This window comes from Lepidochelys kempii, chromosome 1 (genome assembly GCF_965140285.1).
Source record: "Lepidochelys kempii isolate rLepKem1 chromosome 1, rLepKem1.hap1, whole genome shotgun sequence".
NCBI lineage: Eukaryota > Metazoa > Chordata > Testudines > Cheloniidae > Lepidochelys > Lepidochelys kempii.
In genome coordinates, this window is record NC_136380.1 from 166,099,378 (window position 1) to 166,125,249 (window position 25,872).

The 25,872-nt window shown below is 39.6% G+C and overlaps 1 protein-coding gene across 2 annotated transcripts in view; it reads left to right on the forward strand.

Annotated features, from left to right (window-relative positions):
• Positions 1-1,191: 1,191 nt before the first annotated feature.
• The window catches only part of PAXBP1 (PAX3 and PAX7 binding protein 1), a 35,165-nt gene continuing 10,484 nt past the window's right edge, over positions 1,192-25,872 (forward strand). Inside the window, exons 1-11 of one of the 2 annotated variants that reach the window (XM_073362186.2) lie at positions 1,192-1,702; positions 2,714-2,842; positions 5,068-5,259; positions 7,770-7,991; positions 8,630-8,733; positions 10,142-10,362; positions 11,330-11,519; positions 19,428-19,551; positions 22,417-22,516; positions 23,066-23,181; positions 25,215-25,414. In XM_073362186.2, the coding sequence (XP_073218287.2) occupies positions 1,216-1,702; positions 2,714-2,842; positions 5,068-5,259; positions 7,770-7,991; positions 8,630-8,733; positions 10,142-10,362; positions 11,330-11,519; positions 19,428-19,551; positions 22,417-22,516; positions 23,066-23,181; positions 25,215-25,414 (2,085 nt within the window). In that variant the 5' untranslated portion in view covers positions 1,192-1,215. The remainder of the gene's footprint in view (positions 1,703-2,713; positions 2,843-5,067; positions 5,260-7,769; positions 7,992-8,629; positions 8,734-10,141; positions 10,363-11,329; positions 11,520-19,427; positions 19,552-22,416; positions 22,517-23,065; positions 23,182-25,214; positions 25,415-25,872) is intronic. The other variant, XM_073362195.2, reaches the window with a different exon arrangement.

The following is a 25,872-nucleotide window of genomic DNA, read 5'->3' on the forward strand; positions in this document are numbered from 1 at the left end:
TGGGGCAGGAGGTGGGAATGGGGAAGACCCCACTGGTGGCTCCTACCCTGCACTGGATTCAGCTGCTAGTCCCGGCTGGGCTGGGGAGGACGGAACAACTTCTTCCCTTGCATGGCATCTGGGACCGAGTCAGACCCACCCCATGATTTCTCCCCTGGCTGAAGGAAGCTCTGCAAACTCCCACCCCCCACTATCCCCTGTTTCCTGCACCCATTGCTCCTCAGCTTCAGGGGGAGGGATCCCTGTACAGGGAGCTGCTCCCCCCTCTGCTAAACCCCAATGCATCCAGACCACCCCCATATCCAGACCCTCACTCCCAGCACTCAGAACTCTGTCCCCCATGAGCCCCATTCCCCCCGCACCACCCTGATGAGTCACCTGGATCCCCACCCCACTGAACCCCAACCAACTGCATCTGGATCCTCCCACATCCCCATCCTGAGCTCTATCCCCCCCACACCCAGACCCTCCCTGCTGAGCCCTAACCAGTTTCATCTGGACCCTCCTGCACAGCCTGATGACCGTTGCACCCAGAACCCCCCCCAACAAGCCTCTTTGCATCCCGAGCCACCTGCACCCAGATTGCCCCACACAGAGCCCTCTCAAACCACACCTGGCTCCCCCTATACTTGAATCCTGCCTTGCTGAGCCTGCCCGCCTACACTTGGTGCACCTGGCACAGAGGGGCAGGCCCAGTCCTTGCGCGGTGTCAGGGTTAGATGCAGCCACACCGCTGAGTCTGTGTCTGGGGGGGGGGGTGGCCTGCACTGTGACCACCTACCACTATGCAGCCAGGGGCCCCAGTGCTCCCCACTGCCATGCTGGCGCCTCCACCAGCCCCTCAGTGACACAAACCCGCAGAGGTCAGTCCCTAACGCCCTAGCCAAGTCATGGGCAGCGCCGAGCGCCGCGGGAGTCAAGTTTCCACCGTCCTCAATAGCGCTTCCGTCGCGCCGCCCCCCCGCAGCAACGGCACCTGGGCCGCCACTGCCGTCACGTGATCGCTCCCCCCTCACCCCCTTGTTTCCCCGCTCACACAAGATGGCGGCGGCTGTGCAGTCGCGGGTGGGCGCTCTAGTCCCCCGCCCTCTATGGTTGCGCGAGGCACGCTAGCCCGGCGCGGCACTCTATGGTGTGGCGCGTCGTCGCTTCGCCTGGCAGCCGCTGGGGGCGGCTGGGCGGGCCAGCAGGTGGCGCTGTGACTGCCCGGTTATCATGCTCCGGGGAGGGGGAGCTGGGGCTGGGCCGCGACGCGCTGCTGCGGGGCGAGTGTCTGGGCTGCGCGCTGCCGGGCCCGGCGGGATGTTCCGCAAGGCGCGGCGGGTGAACGTGCGGAAGCGGAACGACTCCGAGGAGGAGGACGAGGAGCGGGACCGGGACGAGGAGCCGCCGGAGGCGGACGGGCCCGGCGAGGCCGCCATGGCCCAGGCGGCCCCGCTTCTGCCGCTCCCCACCGGCTGCGTCCCCCTCGCCGTCCCCGCCCTGACGGGCTGCGGGGCGGGCAGCGGCCTAGGCCCGGGCTTCGCTCCCGGCCTGGCCGCACTTCTGCCGCCGCCGCCGCCGCCGCTGCCGCCGCCACAGCAGGGGAACGGGCTGCCGGGGGCCGGGCGGGCGCGGGAGCGGGAGCGGAAGCGGCTGCGGGAGAACAAAGAGGCGCCGGCGCCGCGGGCCAGTCTGCTCAGCTTCCAGGACGAGGAGGAGGGTGAGTGAGTGAGTGGGGCCGGGCAGGCGGGCGGGCCCCCCTAGCTGCACCTAGCCAGCCCCTGGGTGGCCGGGTCCCCGTCGGGAGCTCGCAGCTGCATGACGGTTTCTGCTCGCGCGGGCCCCGGCCCCCCAGCGTCGCTGCAAGTCAGGAGAGTCGGTGTTAGGGGGGAGGGGAAGAGGCCTATCGGGTCAAATCTCTTTTCCCTCTCCTCCTTCCTCCCGATATAGGCCCTGGTTCTTCCTTCCCGGGGCCACGTGTGACTCGCAACTTACCTGCTGCGATTTGTATTAAGGCAAAATGTTGAACGTGTGGTTTCCCCCAATAAGGACTAAGTGGAGAGGAAAACTAGCACTTAAAGAGGGGCCATCACAGCGATTCACAGTATATTGTTTGGGTAATAAAATGAATGATAAGGGGTCTTCAATTTTTGATTTAAAAATTATATAAAAAGTGCACATCCCTTCTTTTTTTTTTTTGTTTGCCTTCTGTTTTTGAGCCTTTAAGATGCAACGAGGGGCTTATTTTTATATTCTTCAACTGGGATAGTTAGGTATGTTTTTTAAAATGAAAGATGAGATTCTCATATATTGATAAAAAGAAAAGGAGTACTTGTGGCACCTTAGAGACTAACAAATTTATTTGAGCATAAGCTTTCGTGAGCTACAGCTCATTTCATACAGACTAACACGGCTGCTACTCTGAAACCTGTCATATCTTGATGTGATTCCAGGAGTTTGGGCTTCAAGAAGAACACCTGTTATCACAAGGCTTATGATAAAATTATGAGCGTTTTTGCACTGAAAACATGCAATTGTAGTGCCTACTTTTCAAAACTTTTATGTTAAATTTTGAATTTAGATTTGTGGGATACTTTTGTTAGTAACTCTACTATGAAGTTGTGCTGTGCACCACGTGAAAAGACTTGACAGATGGAAACTATTTTTGTGAGTTGTAGCTGACCAATCTGTTCCCAGGTCACTTAATGTTTTCTGATTTTCTTTGTTAAAGAAGCTGAAGAAGTTTTTAAAGTGAAAAAATCAAGTTACAGCAAAAAGATAGTAAAACTACTGAAGAAAGAATACAAAGAAGATCTCGAAAAATCAAAGGTTAAACCAGAAGTCAATTCTCCAGCAGATGGTAATTGCAAAACTACTACTACTAGTAACTTGTATTAACTGAAAGATTAAATACTGTTCATAAAAATAAGTTGTGTTAGAGATGCAGTGTCAATTCTGCAGGGAGACTGAGCATTTTAATACTTAGATTGCTCTACGTATTCAGAGCAGTCTATATAAGCATTAAGTTAATCCTCATAAGCACCCTTTTGGCGTAGATGGAATTTATCCCCATTTTATGGTTATGGAAATAGATATGGAGAGGTGAGGACAGTTACTAGAAGGCTACACAGTGAATCCTCATTAGAGTTGGGATTAAAGCTGACTAGTTCTTGACTCTCAAGCCTAGACTCATTTCTTTAAATCATGCTGTACTTCTGCTTTCTAACAGCTAGAGTTTGGATCTGCATCTAGCACACTTCTCTGCCAAGATGCCCTCTCAACACAGGTGTTAAAAGGAGAGCATTAAAGTGAGGGAGAAAATTATTGAGGGGGTTGGCAGAGTTGAATTCCTTATGTTGAGATCCTGTGTTAGAAGAAGTGACCTACATCTGTGTGTTCCAAACTAAGGACTGGATCAATGAGCATGGGAAGGTGAGGCAGAGACTGAGATGAGAACAGGCTGGAAGAGTGGTGGGCAAAAAGCTCTCTAACCATTTGAGTACACATCTGTAGAACCTGGAATAGAGCCTAGGGTTCCTGAGTTTCACCATTCCTGCTGTCAGCTAATAACTGAAGCCTACTGGCAAAAGTGTGTGCTTCATCTCCCTCTAACAGCTGGACCACATACAGGATGGCAACCTACTACTGCTATCAGTTACTGTTAGCTTAGGTGGAGCATCTGTGCTGTGAAGGTTCATGGCAGCTGATGAATAATGTGAGACTCAGTATGGTTTCAAATGATGGAATTTCTGTTTTTTCTGTTTGCTATTTTAAAAAAAAAGAAATTATATAAAAAATTCCATTAAAGGAATGTTAGTTATAAAATCAAGCACTCAAAAGTGAGAAAATGCCAGAATGAAGGTTGCATGTGTAATCTTCATTTGGCCACTGTATGTATCTTGTTATGTCGTTTATGATCATGTAATTAAAGACTAACTTTGCTCCCGGAGATCTCAGTGCACAAAATGTATGTTGCTCAGGGAGTCAATCATGGTTGTGTAGGACCCCTGTTGTCTGTAGGACCCCTGCCTCACTTGTGGCAGAAAATCTGGGCCTGCCCAGGGATGGGATGTAGAGAATGAGGCAGAGGACTGCAGGAAGTAAAAGGATGGTTTTGTAGTTGAATGGAACTGTGAAGAACTGGATTCTATCCCTGCCTCTGCCATAGAGTACCTATGTGATGCTGGGCAAGTAATCTAAATCAAACTTTTCACAGGTGGCTACTGTATGTTCCTCCTTTTTTTTTGGTGTCCATCTTGTGGCAGTTGGCGTTGGATTTGCAGAAATGCTGAGTGCGCTTAACTGCAACTGAAGTCAATGAGATCTGTGCTCTGAACAAATAAAGAGCTATGAAATGTTAAATTCTTGGAAAATTCAGGACGTGGGCATCTCACATTGGACACCCAAAATTAGTGTGCATTTCTGATGATGCCTCTGTGCCTGTTCCCCTTTTGTAGAATGGAAATAATGTTGCCTTACAGGAGTATTTTGAAGATGAATGTAAGTTTGTGAAGCACTCAGATGTTACAATGGTGATTGTCATAGAAAAGCCTCTGTTGAAATTAATAATTGTCTTCAAAGCAGTGTTTGAGTGGTGTGCAGTAAATCAGGTCTGGGGTCACACGCTGATTAATGAGAAAATAAAATATTGGATAGCTGCTCATTCAGTGAGTACTGTCCATCTTGTGCAATGAGTGAGGCAGGGTTCCTGTGGGGGGAGGGGGGAAAAAAAAGGTGTGTGTTCAGTCATTGAAGACTGTCATAATGCATATGTATGCAGGGCTACAATAAGGTAGGTTGCATAGGCAGCCTTAATTCTGGCATTTCCTGGCTCTCAATGCTTGACTGTGTGAACTTAATATTTAATGTTTTCTTGGGTGCATTAGTCTTCCTATCTGAGACTGGTCAGACTGTATAGTGTGAACTTGAGAAGATTTCAATGTTTTTTATTGAAGCCACAACATATGTTCTTCTCCTTGTAAGTTCAGTAGTTAAAAATTAATTGCTGTCTTAAACCTAAGCATATCTGGTGGTATTCTTTTAAAAGTGCTTTTAAAAAATGTTCACAGAAAGAAACCGATATAGACTTTTCTCTTACAGCTGAACAGGCCATAGAGAAAACAGGACAGGTTAAGGAAGCAAACCAAGAAGATGGGACTGCGAACAGTGAACAAGGTGAAGAAGAGATGGAAGTCGAAAGTGAGAAGGAAGAAGAAAAACCTAAAACCGGGGGAACTTTTTCAAGTGCTTTATCATCTCTGAATGTTCTCCGTCCAGGTTTGTACTTTATAGTAAATCTAGTTTAGTGGGTTTGGAAATGCTGTCTCTAACATTTGTAATGTAAGTACTGATATCCAGTCAGCTGTATGCACTCTTCCCAAGCTTAACTCCTACACACCCTCGAACAGTGACTAGAAATGAAAATTTAAAAGTAAATGGAAATGTCCACTTTCCAAGGTTCATCCATATTCTGCTGGCCTGTGGAAGAATATAATTGCACACTGTTTTTGAAGAACTAGGAAAACTGAACTGATTCATTTAAGAACTAAAATAGGACCATTTAATTACCACAGTATCAAATAGCAGAGTTTAATATGCTGAAAACAAAGGCTGTAACAAAATGTTTTGGTTTTTTTAAGTTAGGTATTTATATGAATTCCTTCAGGTGCCAAGTTCGTGGGGTGATATTTCAAAATGAAGCATAAGTCAAACTGGAGTCTCTGGTCTTTAAAAAACTAAATACACACCCCTTCTAGTTACAGCATTTGTTTTTCTAAAACTTTGAAATATTGAATGTCCTCAAAACTCACCTCTATTTTTGATATTCTGGTAATTTTCCAAGTAACCTGTCTTGTGGTGTAGTTTGGCATTTATCCTTAATTTAGGCACTAGAAAATGTTCTTACACTTTTGACCCCCTATTTGAGTGTCTTGAATGCTGTTAACTTGGTTAAATAGACTAGGAAATATTAAGGGCCAAAGAAATTAGTTTGAAGTATTATTCTTCATGAATAATAATAACTAGCAAATTTGCACATAAGGAAGCTTTCTGTCTGGGGAATAAGGTGGTTGCCTTCATGCTCACAATCCACAGACAACCATGGATCCATCTTAATTCCCTCTTAAAATAATGTAACTTGGGTACACACAGCAGACAGACTGCTTGTACAGATTTTTCAGACATGTCTGCCACCTTGTTTCCCTTATTCACCCATCTTTCCTTACTATCTTTGTCCTACTCTTTACTATCTTTGTCCTACTCTGTCAAGTTCTATGGTAATCTCTCTTTCTGAAGGGACTAAACTTTGAGCAAAATGAGAGAAGAGCTGCTCTCAATTCTTACCTCCTCACACAGCTCCAGACTCTATTAAGAAGCTACCCTTTCTCTGGGAGCACCTCCCAAGGGGAATCACCCTCTCTCCCAGCTAAATGGGCTGAGGGTAGCAGAGTAGGTACTTTGTTCTGCTGTTGCTGGCTGTTACTGGGGGAGAGATGTCCAACCGGGACTTCTGGCTACATACCAGTGACTCCAGGAGGGAGCCCCCAAGTGCTTACCACAGAGGCTGAGGGAAGCAGAACAGAACCTCTTATGTTAAAGATATTCAAGGCACTGTCATCAAGGATGGACTATGGGAAGTTATCTTTTGGAGGGGAACTTGATGGATTTGGCCTGCATCCAATTTATTTTTTAACATTTATTATCTGCATTGATAACTGCACTATGAGATGCCTTTTCAGAAAATGTAAATTAAAAAAGAATCATGCAGGAAGGGCTTTCTACAGCATATACTGTTCACTAATTTCTGAACATGATGTAAAGGTAGAAGCATTACATTTAATGACTCTAAATCATTAAATGTGTGCATTGACTATATATTGCTGGTTCAAAACTGTATTTCTTACATGCTACCAGAGATTTTTAGCTTCATGAACTTTGAGAGTATCTGAAACATAACAAAAATCATGTGAGATGATGATGATCCATTTAAATACTGCACTGCTTACGAAGAAACAAAAAATACGTTAGTAATTGTATTGTGCCTACACAGCCTCCAGAGTCCCAATCTTGTTTAGCACTACTGTAATACAAATAATAGGAATTCTAGATTGAGGAACCTTGGATTGCTGTTTTATTGGAAGATTAGTACCATTTGGGCTCCCCTAGTCATCAGGAACACATGAGCAAGGGAAAAGAGCTGCCACCAACAATAGTTTGTCTAAACTTAGACAAGAAAGTTCAAGAAAGAATTAAATCTAGAAAACTATCCATTTGGCTATATCTATTATATGCAAGAGGTGACATTATGCTGTATGTATGCAGCTTGTATATACTGCTGCATTTTCTGAAAGCCTGTGAAATATCTTTCAGGGCTTGCCTATCAGAATAGTTTCTTTTGGATTTTTTTCTCTGGTTTCCTTAACAGGGAGAAAATGTTTGCCCTTCTTGCCCCTGGAATGTATTAAATAAGGCCTGAAACATATATATTTTTAAACTTTCTTCTGGTTTTTTTTGTGTGGAATATCTTGTCTTCCCTGTCTTTGCCGGAGGACTCTTAAGTTCTTACGAGCAGAAAAGGGCTCAGTGGAAAGGGCTGAGAGTGCTTTAACCATTAAAAATCTTTTCTGCTTGGATTCCTCTGTTTTCCTTACTGATAAGAAATACTGACGGGTTGGTGTGTCTGCAGTACCATTTTTCTCAGCTGATATGGCAGTAGACAAGTAGCAAAGAGTCTCACTGAGTTCGGATGCAATCATTGGCTGTTTAACTTTGTAAACATATGTTTCCAGGAGAAATCCCAGATGCTGCTTTTATTCATGCCGCTAGAAAAAAGCGTCAAATGGCTCGGGAACTTGGGGACTTTACGCCTATTGACAATGAGCCGGGCAAAGGCCGCCTTGTTCGAGAAGATGAAAATGATGCCAGTGATGATGAAGATGATGATGAGAAGAGAAGAATAGTATTCTCAGTGAAGGAAAAATCCCAAAGGCAAAAGATTGCAGAGGAAATAGGTAAAATGTTTTTGGAAGGATGATAGCATACCTAATAAATATAGAAACTATTTTCATTGTAGGTTACTCACCCTGACCTTTACAAGCCCTTAAACAAAATGTTCTGCATAACTAATAGCAGTTTTGGTGTACCATAATCCACATTGTAGTTTGGTATAGAATATTTTATTTGAACTCAATGTCATAAAACTTTAATGATCCATTTTAAGGAATTATGGTAATGTAGAATCTAGCTAATAAACACATTCAGTTTGCACACAAAAATGGCCCCTTTCTGCTTTTGAGCAAAGCTTTAATAGCACAGTGCTTTTCTGAAGTTTCATGAAAACTTAATTATACAAAATATTTGTGGTGAACTCTTAAGTATAAACTAATTAAAGCTATGCATGTCAACTGAACAAAATGTATCGTGCCACATTATTCTTTTGATTATTTACTAGCTAATGTGTAAAATGAATTTACGGCGGATCTTGGTCATGGAAGATTAGCAAGATTCTGGCTTGTAATAAGCATTAGGTGTTTTTTCTTACTCTAATGATTACGTAAATTTAACTATTGGAATTCGGAATGAAATATCCTTGGTATAAATCCATTATCTCCATTTTTATCTTGTCTGTTCATTTCCTTTGGGTGCCCAGGTATTGAGGGAAGCGATGACGAAGCTCTCGTGACTGGGGAACAGGATGAAGAACTCAGTCGATGGGAACAGGAACAGATACGAAAAGGAATTAACATACCTCAGGCATGTATTCAAATAGTTCAAAAAAGATGGTATATTTTTTGGGAAAGGTATAGGATTTTTAACCTTTCAGTGCATATATTGACTAAAACTTCCCCAAACTCAAAGCAGTATTATGCTGGTTGGTATAATTTGATCTGATGAGATTAATGGTGTAACTTTATAAATTAAAGTCCTCTCATATGGAAATAGGTGGTGTCTTGCTCCTGCTTTCTATCCATTATGGAAGAGTAATGAGCATTGTAGTAGCATTGACTAGCACTTATTAGCTAACTAGGGCCAGTAAGTAATGAAGCTTTGAAGTGAACTTTGTTTCTATTCTTCCTGTCCAGAAGTTGTTAGGCATGTATGGCCTGATACTACTGCGACTAAAGTCAATTGGAGGTTTTTGCCACTGATTTCAGTGGGAGCGATATCAAATCCATACTGGAAAGACATGCTAATAAAATCTAAAGCCTTAATGAATGTACATGTTCATCCCAGATGTACCAATGCCTGAGCCTACTTTTGACTAGAGCTAGGGGAAATGTTTTGGCCAAAAAATGGAGGTTTGGGTTGAATGAAAAAATTTTCAAATTCATGTCTGATTTACCAAACTCATTGGGGGGGGCGGGGAGGGGGAGGGGGAAACATGAAAAAATGTAAAGGGGGGGAACTCCCCAAAACCTCAGAACATTTAATTTTGACACTTTTAAAAACATTTTGATTTTTTAATATTCAAATCAACTTTTCATTTCAAAACTTACTAGCTTTATTTTTTTTAAATGACAATTCATTTTGGATTCAACGAAAACTTCGTCTGACTCAGAATTATTTTTTTTATTAGTACAGTCAGCAAACTGAAAACTCATTTGTACAGCTCTGCCTGTGACCTCTTGGGAAGACTCCGTACCTGTGTAGGATTATGCCTTGTGGTAGCTGCGATTCGTGGCTTTGAGCAATGGTGAAGTAGCTGGCCCAGAGTTGGAAGGGGACACTAGTTGGCCTTGAAAGCTATTTTCTAAAATTAAAAAATATTTGTAAGGGTTTTCATGGCACGTTGTTAATCTGTATTAACAGCAAAGATTAGTACAGTTTAGGATATTTAGTAATTGGATGTTGCAGGCTTGCTGCATTCAGTAGTATGCCATGAGCTATTACTACAAATAATGATAACCATGCTAAGACATTCTCCATGGAAGAGATTGCTTCTGTTAATTACTGTAGACCATAATTCTGTGAACACATCTTCGCTCTGTTTGTTCCCATCTATCTTTCATTAGGAGGTTATGAAAAGTGATTCATTTTAATAACCATTTTGATTTGAATAACTTCTGTCTGTGCATATAAAATGTCAAAACTAAGTTACAAAGTAATGTTTTTAAAAGGAGTGACATTAGCATTTTGAGTATTACATGTCTTCTTTCTATAGGTTCAAGCAAGTCAGCCTACTGAAGTGAATAATCTGTACTACCACAACTCTTACCAGACAATGTCTTATGGTTCATCGTATGGCATTCCTTACACTTACGCTGCTTATGGATCATCAGAGACCAAGTCTCAAAAAACAGATAATACACTTCCTTTCAAAACTCCCAGTAATGAGATGACTCCTGTTACTATTGATTTGGTAAAGAAACAGCTTAAAGACAGGTAGGGCAGACCATCTTTTTTAGACTTAAAAGACTTGTCCTCTAGCTTTCTATTCCCTCAGGCACCCTTTAATCTCGAGCAAATGCAGAATTTCATCGCTGGAAAACCACTGACTTGGCACATCATTTAAAAAAAACAAAACAAAATGAAGATGACATTGAAACTTTGTTCAAAAGTCTGCTTGGATTTCTTCTGTGGAAGTGAAGCTTTTAAAATGTGGCAAATTGATCTTGTTGAAGACAGATCTGAGTTGCATCTTCTGGACACTGAAAAAAATCTTGTAGTCAAGAATTGAAAACAGTGAGATGTTTAGCTTACGAAGTAACATAAAGTGTGTAAATCAGATTTTTTTTTTTTCCTGAATACATAACCATCTTACATTTTAGGCTAAAATCTGAGGGTTTTTTAGGGCTTAAACATTGTAATCTCCTTGTTAGGTATCAAAAAGATCCTACTGTATGAACAATCCAATTGCAATGAGACATATTTTAGAATGAACAGCCCACACTTTTTGTAATGTCTTCAAAATTGGTTTGTATGCCCCTTGTTGTAAAATCTTTCCATTAGCTGAAGTGCGTCTAGTCAGTGCAGTATAATAGAGGCTGTGTTATAGATTATATTTCTTGCTAGATATAGCATAATGCCTTTGCTTCTATTTTAATTTCTTAAGACTCAGTCTTGCAAGGTTCTAAGAGCCTTTGACTCCTGTTGGGATTAACAGGAGTTGACTGTACTCAGGACCTCGCAGAGTCTAGCTTATGTAACTTACACTACTCTCCTTGCTGATAAGAACTGGAGAAGGGAGAAAGCATTGACAAATCACAGGTAGTGAATGTACCTTGAAAATATTTTCCTTATAGAGATTTGGTACTTGTGCTCTCTCACTCTGAAACAGATTAATATCTTCAACAGTTTGCGTTATGTAGAGTTTACGATGTAAATTTGTTATCTATGCATTGTCCCTCAGGTTGGACTCAATGAAAGAATTGAACAAAGCCAATCAGCAGCAACATGAGAAACATCAGCAAAGCCGAGAGGACTCTACCAAGGCAATTGAACGATTAGAAGGGTCTTCTGGGGGTATTGGTGAACGGTATAAATTTTTGCAAGAAATGCGAGGGTATGTCCAAGACTTGCTTGAGTGTTTCAGTGAAAAGGTAAGGATGCAAAAACATTAATCTCTTTTCAATAAAACAGAAGTAGGGAAGCTTAGTACAGGCCAAACCCATGCCTCCTTGTACTTACTCCTGCGGCCCCCACCCCCCAAAATATCAAAAAATCTGAGAGCATACTCAACAGAAGGTTTGGTTTTAGAGGTGATGAAAAGTCACTTTTTCATCATACTAAGCTTGTAAAGAGAAGTCTCACTTTTACAGTATAACAGATCTCTGGTGTACTTCCAGTTGGAATGTAAGTGCTGACTTGACTGAAGTGTGTGTGTGTGTGTGTGTTTTTAGAATGGTTTAAGAAATTGAATTTTTTTTTAAATATTTACTCAAACACTTCCATATACGCAGATTGGATGCCATGTTAACGGATAAAGTTAGTATCCATTATTGGTGAATTGTTAGATTGCATTGGGGTAAAAAGGGTTGAGGTGCAACACTGACTTTTTCTGGAAGCATTTAATGAGTGCCATATAACACACTTCTACTTTTTGCTGTAAATTTTCTGCTAGTAGCTTAAAAGATTTGGCAGTGTTCTGATATCTATTTGGCTGGAAAAGTTTTAAAATCAGCATAGTTGGCTGAAGATTTCAGAATTTTTTAGCTTTTTTCTTTTTAGGCTACTCTGTTGTATACTTCTAACTTGGAAGAATTAATTTTATTTCCCATTTAAGATAATTGAAATATCCTTTATACTTCCAATTCTGTAAACATTAGTATTAGTTAATTTGTATGGTAATCTAATCCAATTTACTGTAGTTAAATTTGGTGAAAAGATAAGATGCTAACAATCTTATGGGTGATGCGTACATTACACAAGTAAATTGCAATACAGAGGAGAGAGTGTTGTTGGAGGCTTTCACTCCTCTTTTCCTGAAAGTGATTTCTATTTTATACGCGATAGGAAGCTATTTATTACATAAATTACATAAGCCACTAGAATGGAGTATTTAGGATGGGGAAAGTGGCTGTTTTTACTTTTCTATCTGTAGGCTTCCCTTCACACCTACCACACGTTCAGGTTGATAAAGCAATTGATTCTTACTATAGTGAGATTAGCTGCTGTCTGTTGCTGGTGGAGCTTTCAGAAAATCCCCCATCTGTACTCTGAATCTTCACCACTATGTATCAAGCAGAATGCCTCTGAACAACCTCTGTGTAAGCAAATAAATTGGTTAGTCTCTAAGGTGCCACAAGTACTCCTTTTCTTTTCACTTGAAACACGTTACTCTCGCTAACTTTTTCTCTGAACAGAACAATGCCAGTTGAGACTTCATCTGATCTTTTTAATGTTAACAATCAAACCAGTGATCAACCATTTAGGAAAAAAATTGGGAATAAGTAACTACATGGTTTTCAAAACTGAGCTGTGTGGAAGGTGGACTGTGTTTTTCATTTGATCCACTAGCCATACTAAATGCTGCTTAACTGAAGAAGCAAAATTTTTGAAACTGTAGCATTGTTAGCTGACTATATAGGTAATGAAGTTGACAATTTATTACTGCCTCATTTTGTTGTGTGTCTAAAGTACAATCCAGATAAATTATGAGCTTGGCTTCTCTTCTCAGACCTTGTCTGTATTCAAAATTGCACCAGTTTAAAGGTGTGACTTTTTTTTTAAACAACTGCAAAACAGTGTGGACATTTAATTTGTTTTAAACCAGGTTTATTAAAAAAATAGTGTCCACACTGGTTTGCAGTTTAAATCAGTCTTAAAAACCACACCTTTACATTGGTGCAGTTCTGAATATGTAAAAGACACTGGTCTACACTAAAAAACTGACTGACCAGTAATGGACCAAAACCAGTTCTGATACTAACAGTTCAGTTATTTTCAACATTGGTTTAGGGGATCTGTTGCTGACAATCACTGGCAAAAACTGGTCAGTTTCCTACTGTAGATGGAGGTACTTGAGATTTGAATTTGTTAAATCTGCCTTCCTTTAGTATGTCATTGTCTGCTCTAATCTCTCTCTGGATGTTCTGTAGATGACTTATTAGGGGGGGAAAAAAGGCCTTGTGCCTATATAAAGAAATACTTTCAATAAGTTGCCAAAAAATTACTTGTAAACTAAGCCCTTGATTCTACAATTGACTGCACCCAAGCATACTCCTGTATCCATACAGAGCGACTTTGGCTTCAGTTGAAGTCCACAGAGATACACATACACAAAGTAAACTGTAAAATTGGGGCCTAATACAGACAATTTGACTGTAATATTTAAATACAGCATGAAATCTTAAGTATTCTCAAGGTTCTATGTATTCCCTAATTCTGTGGCCACAGAATTTGCACTGAAATCCACTGCCTGTTTTTTAGAAATCTGTAATGTGTTACTACAAAGATCTGTAACCCCTCAAAAGGTAAAACTGTGGGGCAGCATAAAATAACAGACTAGAGGCAGCCAGACTGCAGAATTTTCATATTAGGTCATTAAAACCTCTTTAATTTTATTTTCATGAAATTGCAGCAGTAGAATTTCCTGTCTGAATTTAGAGATGCAGAATTTAGATTCAGGTTGCTCTGGGCCTTGCGTATCTCATGTTGGCTTTAGTTTGTTTTAAATTTACAATAATGAAGTTCATTTACCACTCCCCTGTAGAAAACTTCAGACTAAAAATTTTATTAAAGCAAATGTTAAAAAAATTATATAGTGCACAAGTTAAGAAAATAGCATCTGTACATCTGGTTATAGTGCTTAGATTATCCACAAATACAAAGTTTGTCTTAAAAGTCATAAGATACATATAATGCATAATCAGCAATAACCCAAATTTAGGTGAATAAATTTAACAATACAGTTTAGATACTAGAATCCGAATACTTGAGTACATCACTCATGAAAAGTTGTAGAGAGAGATGGTTGTGGAAAGCAAAGTTATATCAATGAGTGAACATTGTCCCTCCCTAATTGAGATATTAGGGTAGGTTTACTACTGATGCATTTTGTTCTATAACACTGAAACTGGTGAGGATTGTGGTTAGTCATTTTCACAATGCTGGCACTAGGGGGAAACTTTGCATGAATGAGCACAAATGGGTTCATGACAATACATTTTTCTTCAGAAAGAGATTGAGCAGAAGGATGTGGAAGTTCTAGTGGTGTATAGACTTACTCCTGGAATAATGAGAACGTTTTAGTTCTATAAAATCTTGTCTCCCTTCTATCCCTGTACCTCTCCCCTTTCTGAATTTACTTTTTTTTACTTAGCATATTTTTAAGTATCAAACAGGTTTAGATGTGTGAAATACAATTCTTGCATAACACTGAGTTGCAACCTATACTGTAGTAACTGTTACATACAATACAATACAATTCTTTCATAACACTGAGTTGCAACCTATACTGTAGTAACTGTTACATAGGTTTTAGAATAAAGTAGAATTGTAGGACTGGAAGGGACCTTGAGAGGTCATCTAGTCCAGTCCCCTGCACTCATAGCAGGACTAAATATTACCTAGACTGTCCATGTCAGGTGTCTATCTAACCTGCTCTTAAAAATTTCCAATAATGGAGATTCAACAGCCTCGCTAGGCAGTTTATTCCAGTGCTTAACCACCCTGACAAAGTTTTTTTCCTCTAATGTCCAACCTAAATTGCCATTGCTGCAATTTGAGCCCATTGTTTCTTGTCCTATTCTCAGAGATTAAGGAGAACAATTTTTCTCCCTTCTCCTAGTAACAACCTTTTATATACTTGAAAACTGTTATCATGACCCCTCTGTCTTCTCCTCTCCAGACTAAACAAACCCAATTTTTTTCAATCTTCCCTAATAGATCTTAGATAATTTTAGTTGCTCTTTTCTGGCCTCTCTCCAGTTTGTCCACATCTTTCCTGAAATGTGGTATCCAGAACTGCACACAATACTCCAGTTGGGGCCTTATCAGTGCAGAATAGAGCTGAAGAAGTATTTCTCATGTCTTGCTTACAGCACTCCTGCTAATACACCCTGGAATGATAGATTTTATTTTATTTTTGTAACAGCATTGCACTGTTGACTCATATTTGGATTGTGATCCACTATGACCCCTAGATCCCTTTCTGCTGTACTCCTTCCTAGGCAGTCCTTTCCCATTTTGTATGTGTGCAACTGATTGTTCCTTCCTAAGTGGAGTACTTTGCATTTGTCCTCATTGAGTTTCATCCTGTTTACTTGAGACCATTTCTCCAGTTTGTCCAGATCATTTTGAATTTTAATCCTATCCTCCAAAGCACTTGCAACCCCTCCCAGCTTGGTATTGTTCTCAGACTTTGTAAGTGTACTCTCTATGCCATTATCTAAATCATTGATAATGATATTGAACAGAACTGGACCCAGAACTGATCCCTGCAGGACCCACTTGTTATGCCCTTCCAGCTTGACTGTGAACCACTGAAAACTACTCTCTGGGAACAGTTTTCCAACCAATTATGAACCCACCTTATAGTAGCTCCATCTTGGTTGTATTTCCCTAGTTTGTTTATGATAAGATCATGCAAGACTGTATCAAAAGCATTACTAAATTCAAGATATACCACATCTACTGCTTCCTCCCTATCCATCAGGCTTGTTACCCTGTCAAAGATAGCTATTAGGTTGGTTTGACATGATTTGTTCTTGACAAATCCATGCTGACTGTTACTTATCACCTTATTACCTTCTAGGTGTTGGCAAATTGATTGCTTAATTATTTGCTCCATTATCTTTCTGGGTACTGAAGTTAAATGGCCTGGTCTGTAATTCCCAGGTTGTCCTCGTTTCCTTTTTATAGATTGGCACTATATTTGCCCTTTTCCAGTCCTCTGGAATGTCTTCTGTCTTCCATAATTTTTCAAAGATAATTGTTAATGGTTCAGATATCTCCTCAGTCAGCTCTTTGAGCATTCTAGGATGTATATCATTGTTGTCCCTGTTGTCCTGAGGACATCTAACTTGTCTAAGTAATTTTTAACTTGTTCTTTCCCTATTTTAGCCTCTCCTGCATTTTCCCTAACATTCACTGTTAGACGTCCAATTGCTACTAACCTTTTCGATGAAAACTGAAACAAAGTCATTTGGCACTTCTGCCATTTCCACATTTTCTGTTGTTCTCTCTCCCCTCCCACTCCCAGTTGAGTAACAGGCCTACCCTGTCCTTGGTCATTCTCTTGCTTCTAATGTATTTAGACTGTTTTCTTGTTACCTTTTATGTCTCTAGCTAGTTTAATCTCATTTTTGTGCCTTGGCCTTTCTAATTTGGTCCCTACATACTTGTGTTGTTTCTTTATATTAATCCTTTGTAATTTGATCTAGTTTCTACTTTTTGTAGGACTTTTTTTTGTGTGGGGGAATTTCAGATCATTGACTTAACCAGGAGATCTTCAATGTTAAGGGCCAAATCCTGCATTGTCTTCCATGGATAATTACATTGAGTTCGCTGAATCTACTTGCATAACTAATGCTCACACAACTAAAAGTTTGCAGAATCATGCCTTAATACTATTTTGGTTTAAAGCACAGGAAGAATTTTAGGCAGAATGTAAGAATTCCTTGTCCTAGCTAACCATCAATTCAAGTTAACACCTCTTGTGTTACATGCAGTGCTATAAAATCTGGAATGATCACAGATGATCAGAATCCTGACTGTGCATGTCATCCAAGTGACGGCAATTCCCACAGCAGAGTGCCCCACAATGCCATGCTGTCATTGGGATTTAACTAAGTTGGGTTGAAGAGTGCCACCTGCTGATTTGGTGCAATCACTTCTTGCAGGAGCTAGGTGGTCTTTTATTCTAAGACTGTTGCCTTCATGCTGCTTAGTTTGTGAGACTTTAGAGGGTCACAAAACAAGGAATGGCTTTCAGCCATCCTACTACCACAATTAACACAACACTGTTTTTGGCTCTCTTAGAAGGTAAAGATATTGGCCATTATACCTTGCTTTTATTGTATAGATATGGAAAAGATGTGGGAGGGTGAGACTATTCGTGGATGTCCAACTGTATAGTTAGTTAAATTGTATTGTAATCTTAATAATCCCAGTATTGATATATCACCAAACGACACTTTGGAAATGTAGGTTAAAAACTGATGCAAATGGAGTGAGATACTGTGCAGAAATCTCTGCACATTGATGTTTTTCCTGTTTTATTTTTTTGAGAAAAGCGTGTAACAATTAACCAAATGTTAATGGATTAAAGGATTAAATACATATGATTTTTAAAACTATAACAATGTAATAGGTAGTGAGAGCCATCAAAGTTGATCACCAGCTGCAATATTGTGGATGTAAAGAGTACTAACTCCTAAATTTAGTTGGTCTCCAGAAGGAATCTATTTTGAATGTATTCAAACACTCATGCACAAGTTTAGCTTTTCTTTTGATGTTCAGACACTGATTGGAGGAAACCTATGGGGACATTTTAAAACATTCTTTCAACTCTTTAGTGAAAATTTGTAGAATAAACTGCTCACAGGAAGAAGCTATTCTCTTTATGAACAGAAACAACAATAATGCTAGGATATGTACTTTACCCTTCAGTTAACACTACTGTTTGGTTGCATCCATTTTTGAAAAGGAGTCTTGTAAATCTGAGTTCAGAATTTATTTAACTCTAGAAAATCTTTAAACTTTTTTGTATCCATTTGCAATTAGTTCAAGAAGCTGTTCTGACCTGTTGGTGCTGATGTTCTCAGGCCAAGAATGCTAATGTGAAGAGCTGACACTTTTTTCCCTTGCTATCAAAGAAAACCTGACTTGTAGTTCCTTTGGGTACCTGCAGTGGCCATTTCAGCTACAGTACCTTTAGTGTTAAGCTTTGTTGGAGGAGTTTTCCAAATACTGACTCCAGTCCTAGGTTAGTTCAGAAAACATTTTTCTGAAGCCATTCTTTATTTAAAAAAACAACAAAACCTTGGATTTTAGGTAGCAGTAAAATGTTAGAGCTGAAAGATTTTGGACTAGACATATCTCAGAGGTAAGGAGGCCATATCTTAAGTGTTTTAATGCCAGATATGAATAAATTACAGGAGGTGTCTTGCCAAATAAACTGAGAATTACTGTCTATTGTATTTGAATAGAAATATGGCCAGTTTTAATTCCTTGGTGCCAGGAACTGGGATCGCCCAACATAAGCTATGATGCTGCTGTCCAACACAGTAAATTCTAGTTGCTGTAACATACCTTTACTTCTAAAGTAATTGTACAACTGAAATACATTAGTCATATTAAAAAGTGAGTAGCAGATCATCACTGACTTAAACTCCAGTCCTGCAAAGATTTACCCAAGTGCATAGTTTTCCTCACATGACTCGTACCACTGAAGTGAAAATTATGCTCTTGAGTAAATTTTTTCGGGTTTGGAGCATCAGTTGGCATACACAATAGCATGTGGATGATGTTTCAATGATAAAATTCCGTAATAGTGCGCTATCAATCATTGGCATTGATTTAGTAAGTTCAGTATATGTTTTGTTTCTGTACTGCTTATTGTCAGTAGCATACTTTCTCAGTAAATTAATTTTGAATCAGCATCTAGTATCTACTGTTGTAAAAGTGAGTTCTGTTAATTGTAAACAGTAGCACAAAACATTGCTTACAAGTACATACAGTGAAGACAGTCCCATGGAATACATTTGTGGCATTTATACTCTAGTTCTGCATCTCTTTAAATCAGCCATTAACTTACTGTTCAGGCTTTTCACACTGCTGCTTATCAGTGAAAACTACTTGTACAACTTTTGTACTATAACTGAAGGCCATTATCATAAACTCTGTCAAATGCATGTATTGGCTCCAAAGATATCAGCTGGTAAAAGAAAACAACTGATGTATCTAAAAACCGCAACAGCCTACATTGCATCTTGGAATAGTATGGTACCCCAGACAATTAGGCACCTGAAGAGTTTGATATTACGTAGTGTGTTATATTTTTACAGGTGCCCCTGATTAATGAACTCGAGTCAGCAATGCATCAGCTGTACAAACAGCGAGCTTCCCGCCTTGTCCAAAGACGACAAGATGATATTAAAGATGAATCTTCGGAGTTTTCAAGCCATTCAAGTCAGTCCATCTTGAAGGTTTTTATTATTCATTAAACAACCTTGTTTACTTAGTATGGTTTAATTTAAAAATAAATACTGCAGAGCATGATTGACTTAAAACTTATCTTTTGTGATGACTAGAAGCAAATTCAGGTTTAAAGTATTCTGATCTGTTTTGTTTAAATACTGAGTCATTCTTACTCTTGAGACTTCATCTCTCCTATCTGCTAGTCTTAACTATATATATGTGTGTTTTCTCTCTTTCCTAGCATTCAGGATATTTGAGAGTAGTGATGTTTGGCATGTAACTGTTTCCCTATGTCAGGCTCTCTTTTGACCTACTTACGTTAATGTAGATACAAAATTCATGATACATCTACCATTGATTTCCAAACAGGACTTTTAAAATGTTGATAACCTGAAGACTTTTTAAAAAAGTACAGTTCATTCTGTTAGCAATAAGTGTTACATTTCAACAGTGTAAGTTTAAGACTCTTAGAAAAGAAAAAGCATTTCAAAGCTAGGGAGGCTTTCTTCTCTTAGCCAGATTTAAGTTGTAATATTCAGATACTAACTCTGTAATATTATAAATACTTTATACACAATAGAAAGCCTCCTTTTGAGACCACTGCTCCAGAAGTGGAAATCAATTTAAAAAAAATTGGTCAGTATCTCCGTTCTGGTGATCACTGTTAAATGTGTAAAATAAGTTGTGCAAAAAAACCAGATACTCATATTATCTATATTTTATTCCACATACTAATGATATCATGTAAAATTTCACTCAGGTGCTTTTGAAAACTTTCCTGAAATTGGTAGATCTGGTTTCCTGCTTTTAAGGAGATTTCCATTTAAAAAGTTTTTATTGCCCTCAGTTTTTTTTTTTTTGAATATGTAGAAAACATGTCCTGTGGGCAATCAAAATTCACCTTCGTCCCCGCTTTCTGGTATCCACATCTATACCTATTATCCATTTGTCTATTTAAGAACTATCGAAAATGGATTTTGTACCTAGTTACAAAACTACATTCTCCTGCCCACTGCAAGTCCCTTTTGAAATAATATTCAGCATGTGCACACAGCCTAATTAATTCTAAAGTTAAAATCGCTCGCCCTCTTTTGAGAGCTTAGTTGAGCATAGGCCTTGTGCTGGCTCTCCCATTTACCCTGGGTGCATTGCTTTGAGGCTTAGGATATGCCAAGTATGCTCTGAGCAAATTACTTAGGGAGCCTATAGTGGGGCATGTTGGATTAGAATGTTATTTGGGGGATGGGAAGAGTCCAGATACTGTCATAAAGGGGACGCTTTATCTGAAGCATGGGAGCCCTGAGGATATATTCTGGTAAATAGATATATTCCTGAAATGTTTCAGTCCTGTCGTCCTCTCCACTGGGACTGGTAATGTGGTCAGTCAGTTTCTCGGTCAGAGGTGCACAAACACATCAACTTGACAGTCAGCTCACTTTACTACTTAAACCAAAAAATTATTACCTTTGGAAGGGACTTAAACACATTCCCCAAATGTTTACTTTACTCTGTCTTGTTACAGTCTGTAACATAACCTTGACAGATGTAACATATTGAACAAATTACAACTTCTCCCATGCTCTAAAGCAGCTGTTCTCAAACTGTGGGTCGGGACCCCAGAGAGGGTTGCAGCCCTGTTTTACAGGGGTCGCCAGGGCTGGCTTGGACTTTCTGGGGCCCAGGGCCAAAGTCCAAGCCTCAACACTGGGGCTGAAGCCTAAGGACTCCAGCCCTGGGTGGCAGGGCTTAAGTTACAGGCCCCCTGCCTGGGGCTGAAGCCCTTGGGCTTCAGCTTTGGCCCTCCCACCTGAGGCAGTGGAGCTTGCGTTTTGGTTATTGGCTGTTCCCCTGGGGAGGCAGCAGGGCTCAGGCTTCGGTCCCTCGTCCTGGGGTCATGAAGTAATTTTTATTGTCAGAAGGGGGTTGCGGTGCAATGAAGTTTGAGAACCCCTGCTCTAAAGCTTTCCTTTTCTGAAAGGATTTACCATTTCTTAAATAGGAACACTAAGACAAATAATCATTAACATTCTTAAATGATGAATGATTTGATAACCTGGTTTGGTAAGAATGCATAACTTTATTTTTGTGTAGTTTGAGGCTATTGTTGAAATCTTGTGATGTTTATTCTAGTGGGTGGATCTGGTATCAAGTAATACTTGTGAGAATTTATGGCAAAGGTTAGACAAGCTGGAGACTTTTGTTAATTTCAGTCAATGGCTTATCACCGGCTTCACTGATTAAGAGCAGAATTTAATGTAGCTAATCAGAATGATCTATCATGGAATTGCTGTTTTTTTTAAAAAAAAAAAAAAATGGAAAAAAACGTAGGCTTTATTTCCTAGGAGTTTCAGATATATATCAAAACCTACACGTAACTTAGTGAACTTGATTTTGTTCCAGGGAGCAAGACTAGATGAATAGGAGTCAGATACTGAATCTTTGTTACAGGGCTGCCTTTCTCTTCCCTCCCCCTCTTCTCTGCTCACTCACTGTGTTTTTAAAATGTTGCATGCTGAATGCTATATTTATAGCAGCAGTACAGTTTTTTTTCATTTTTGTTGGTACCAAGCAGTTTAAACATTTACTGCTTTAGGCCACGGAGTGTTGATAACTTGTGAGTACCAGTATTAGAGGGGAAGACTGAAGTGTGATGAAGCCAAATTCGTATTTGAATAAATTTGGAGTATCTTCAATTTGAGATTCCAACTTCCATCACTACTTCTCTCAACCTGTAGTAGCTACAGATTCAAACATTTGGGTTTGTCTGTTTTTAGCTGCTTCAAAATACTGGACAACACATTATTCCCTGTTACTGTAGATGGAAGTGTTTTAATTTCAACCAATGTAATCTTGCAGGTAAAGCACTGATGGCACCGAATCTTGATTCTTTTGGACGAGACAGAGCACTCTATCAAGAGCATGTAAAACGGCGGACTGCGGAAAGGGAAGCTAGAAGGTACAGTACTAAGATTTCCTGATTGTATTGGGGTAGCACCCAAAGGCTCCATGCAGTATCATTACATCAAGCAGGGATTTCCATAACATGTAGGAAAGCGCTGTCCCCACTCTGGACAACTTAGAGACTATTTGCTTTGTGCAGTAATGAAGAGAACATTTTAGTTAAATGACAAAAGTACATATCTGGTTAGTTACAGTTCTCCTTCCAACAAAACTTGCTCCTTTCGTCCTAATCTCTCTGTCCAGGCGCCTCATGCCTCAGCCCACGTACTTGCCAAGGATATCCTCAAAGAAATATTCAGGCTTAGTATGTGGAAGCAGCCAATCAGATGGTGCTTGCTAAAGTTACTGAAAATGCCTATAAGACACTCCAGTCTTGCTGCAGTCCTTACTGCTTTCCCCTAGCTCCCATGGTGAGGGATGGAGAGGCTATCTTTACTTTGGCTCTCCTGGGGTCAGGAGTAGGACCAGCATGGCTAAACTATTGTTCATTTGTACAAAGATCTTAATGATTGGTTTATACTGTAATTGTATTGCTGCCTTATAGAGCCCGTCGTAGGCAAGCAAGAGAACAAACTGGGAAGATGGCAGATCACTTTGAAGGCCTTTCTAGTGATGATGAAGAAACTTCAACAGATATTACTAATTTCAACATGGAACGAGGTTAGAAAAGTCACTCACTTATTAACTGAACATGGAAATCCTAAAAAAAAAAATGCATATTACACAATATGGATTTTTTTCTAGACTTAGAATGACAAGATAACAGAATCACAACAGTGATTTGAAGTTGTTTTTTAAAAAAGCATTTAATAAGAATATGGAACTTGATGGGGACAATATCAACTCTTAAAACGAAGTTTAACAGACCTGTTCTAAAATCATGTACAAATTCAATTTATTCTATGGAGATAGTCTAGCTAAAATAGAGGAATTGCTCTTCCTCCCTTCTTGCAGAACAAACTTGCATAGTAAAGTGTAACAACATGCCTCCTTCCCCACGCCACCATACAGTTTTGCACAGATTCAGTGCTTTATTTTCTTTGCAAGTCTGAGTGGTTTCTATTGCATTATGAAACACATGCTCCCTCTAATGACAAGAGTTAAACATTTAAGTTTGTGTGGATTTTGGCAATTCATTGTTCAGTGGGACACACTTGAACTCTATCTTCTAAAAAAAAAAATACATACATATATATATATATATATATATATATATATATATATATTGGGGTGATTTTTGGCAAGATATTCTATTATCCCCAAGAATTCTGAAGTTGCAGACTTTGGTAGGTGAAAGACCATGTCTTTTCTGAAGTTCTGCATAAGTGTCTATAAGCTTATTGACAATTTTTATGGAGCTATGTTGCTATGAGCTAACAGTTTGAAATTTAATATATATATTTTTTTTGTATACATGTAACTAAATGAGCTGTGTAGTGACTTAGGCCTGTAAGCCTATAACCCTAAAAATTCCATTGTTTTAATTGGCTGTGGTTTCACGAAAACTGCTACCCGTGCATAAGAATAATCTGTTTGAGTTTTGTGAAGTGTCTGTTTAGGTTTTTTTGCAGGTACAATAAAACTTTTGTTAAAAACAATATTAACCTCAACTATCTAGTTAAAAACTTAGAACCTGAACTGCTGTTTTAACTTGGCTTCTTGTGCATATATGAGATTTAGAAACAGATACTATGCCTGCTCAGTATCTATTAAAGACTTTTAGTATATTCATATCATACACACCATAGATTCATTTTGGATTGCAAGATGCACAAATGGCATACATATAACTGGGATATAATGGCAGTTAAAGATTGCTGGGACAATTTAATATGTTCTTAGTTTAGGTATCACTGTTGTGGGAGACCAGTATAAAAGATACAGTTATATGATGCTCCACTTTGTAACGCCTCCCATTTGTTTCTCTTTTGGAACTGAAGAGCTATAGGAAGGGCCCTTTGAAGTTTGTCTCTTTATATTCTTGATGCTCTAACTCTAAACATTGCTTACAACAAAGAGAACTAGAGCTGCAGGAAGAAGGAATGACTAAAATGAAGAGAACGTAATTGTGTAAGAAAAGGGGTGAGAGGGAGTAAAAGGATAAAGCAGGAACTTAAACAGCTGCTAGGCTTGTAAACTATTAGTACAGTAAAAATACAAAAAAAGTTCCTGGTAATTGTAATGTTCACTAAATGTGATTTTTTATTATTATTATGTGATATATATATTCACATTATCAACAGCTCAATTCGCTCTAAGATCCACATGTCCAAATCCACGCTTTCTGGAACCCTCATTTGACTGGCTAGTGTTAAGGATGCCCCGTCACACTTAGAACGTGGCACTTAGTTCTTCATTTTCACCCTTATTTATCATTATTGATACCGTCCCACTTCTGGCTACTACTGAAACAAAACTGGTGGTGCTACCAAAGCTTACTAGATCTTAATATAAAACATATCTGCATGATAAAACAGTTTACCAAATAGACACTTACAGCACCCAGGCACTGTTTGTGTTGCAGTGAGGGAAGAACAGAGGACAAGAAACTAGAAAACTGAATTTTTTTGTTGCTTTTGTCAGTTTCTAAGCTGAATCTCATTTAATTTGCTTGGGTAAACCACCTTATGGGAGCTCTTGTAGACAATAGAACATCAGCTTGTTACCTAGTTCTCTAAACTTTTCCCCCCTAGATCGCATTTTGAAGGAATCCACCAAAGTTTTTGAAGATGTACTAGAAAGTTTCTACTCAATTGACTGCATTAAATCACAGTTTGAAGCCTGGCGTTCCAAGTATTTCTCCTCTTATAAAGATGCTTATATTGGCCTCTGTTTACCAAAGCTGTTTAATCCTTTAATAAGACTTCAGCTCCTTACCTGGGCTCCTTTGGAGGTAAGATACTGTTACTCAAATTAAGTGAACTGTTGTGCATTTAGAGCATCATTTTTTCAAAACAAGGTGAACTACCCTTCGGTTCTTTTCGAGTATGCCACTCTCAGGTCTTGGGCCTCAAGCTCTCAAGATTATAAGGGTGTAAGCTCTTTAGGGCAGGGGCCTTGTTTTTGTTCTGTATGTACCACATCTAGCACAATGTGGTCCTAGTCCATGGTTAGGGCTCCCAGGAGGTATGGAAATATAATTAATAACCTTTTTTTTTTTAAATGGAATCATATGATTCTTCCATGCTCAGACTGGGCTTTGGGCTGCTGTCCCCTGTGGTTAGCACAGCAGGTCTGACTTAAGTTCAACATCTGCAGTTCTCTTTCCTTTGGGAGCAATGACAGTGGTATCCAGTAACCACTTCTTAAAGACGTAAACTTCTTAAAGCAAAGTATTTATTTAGAACAAAA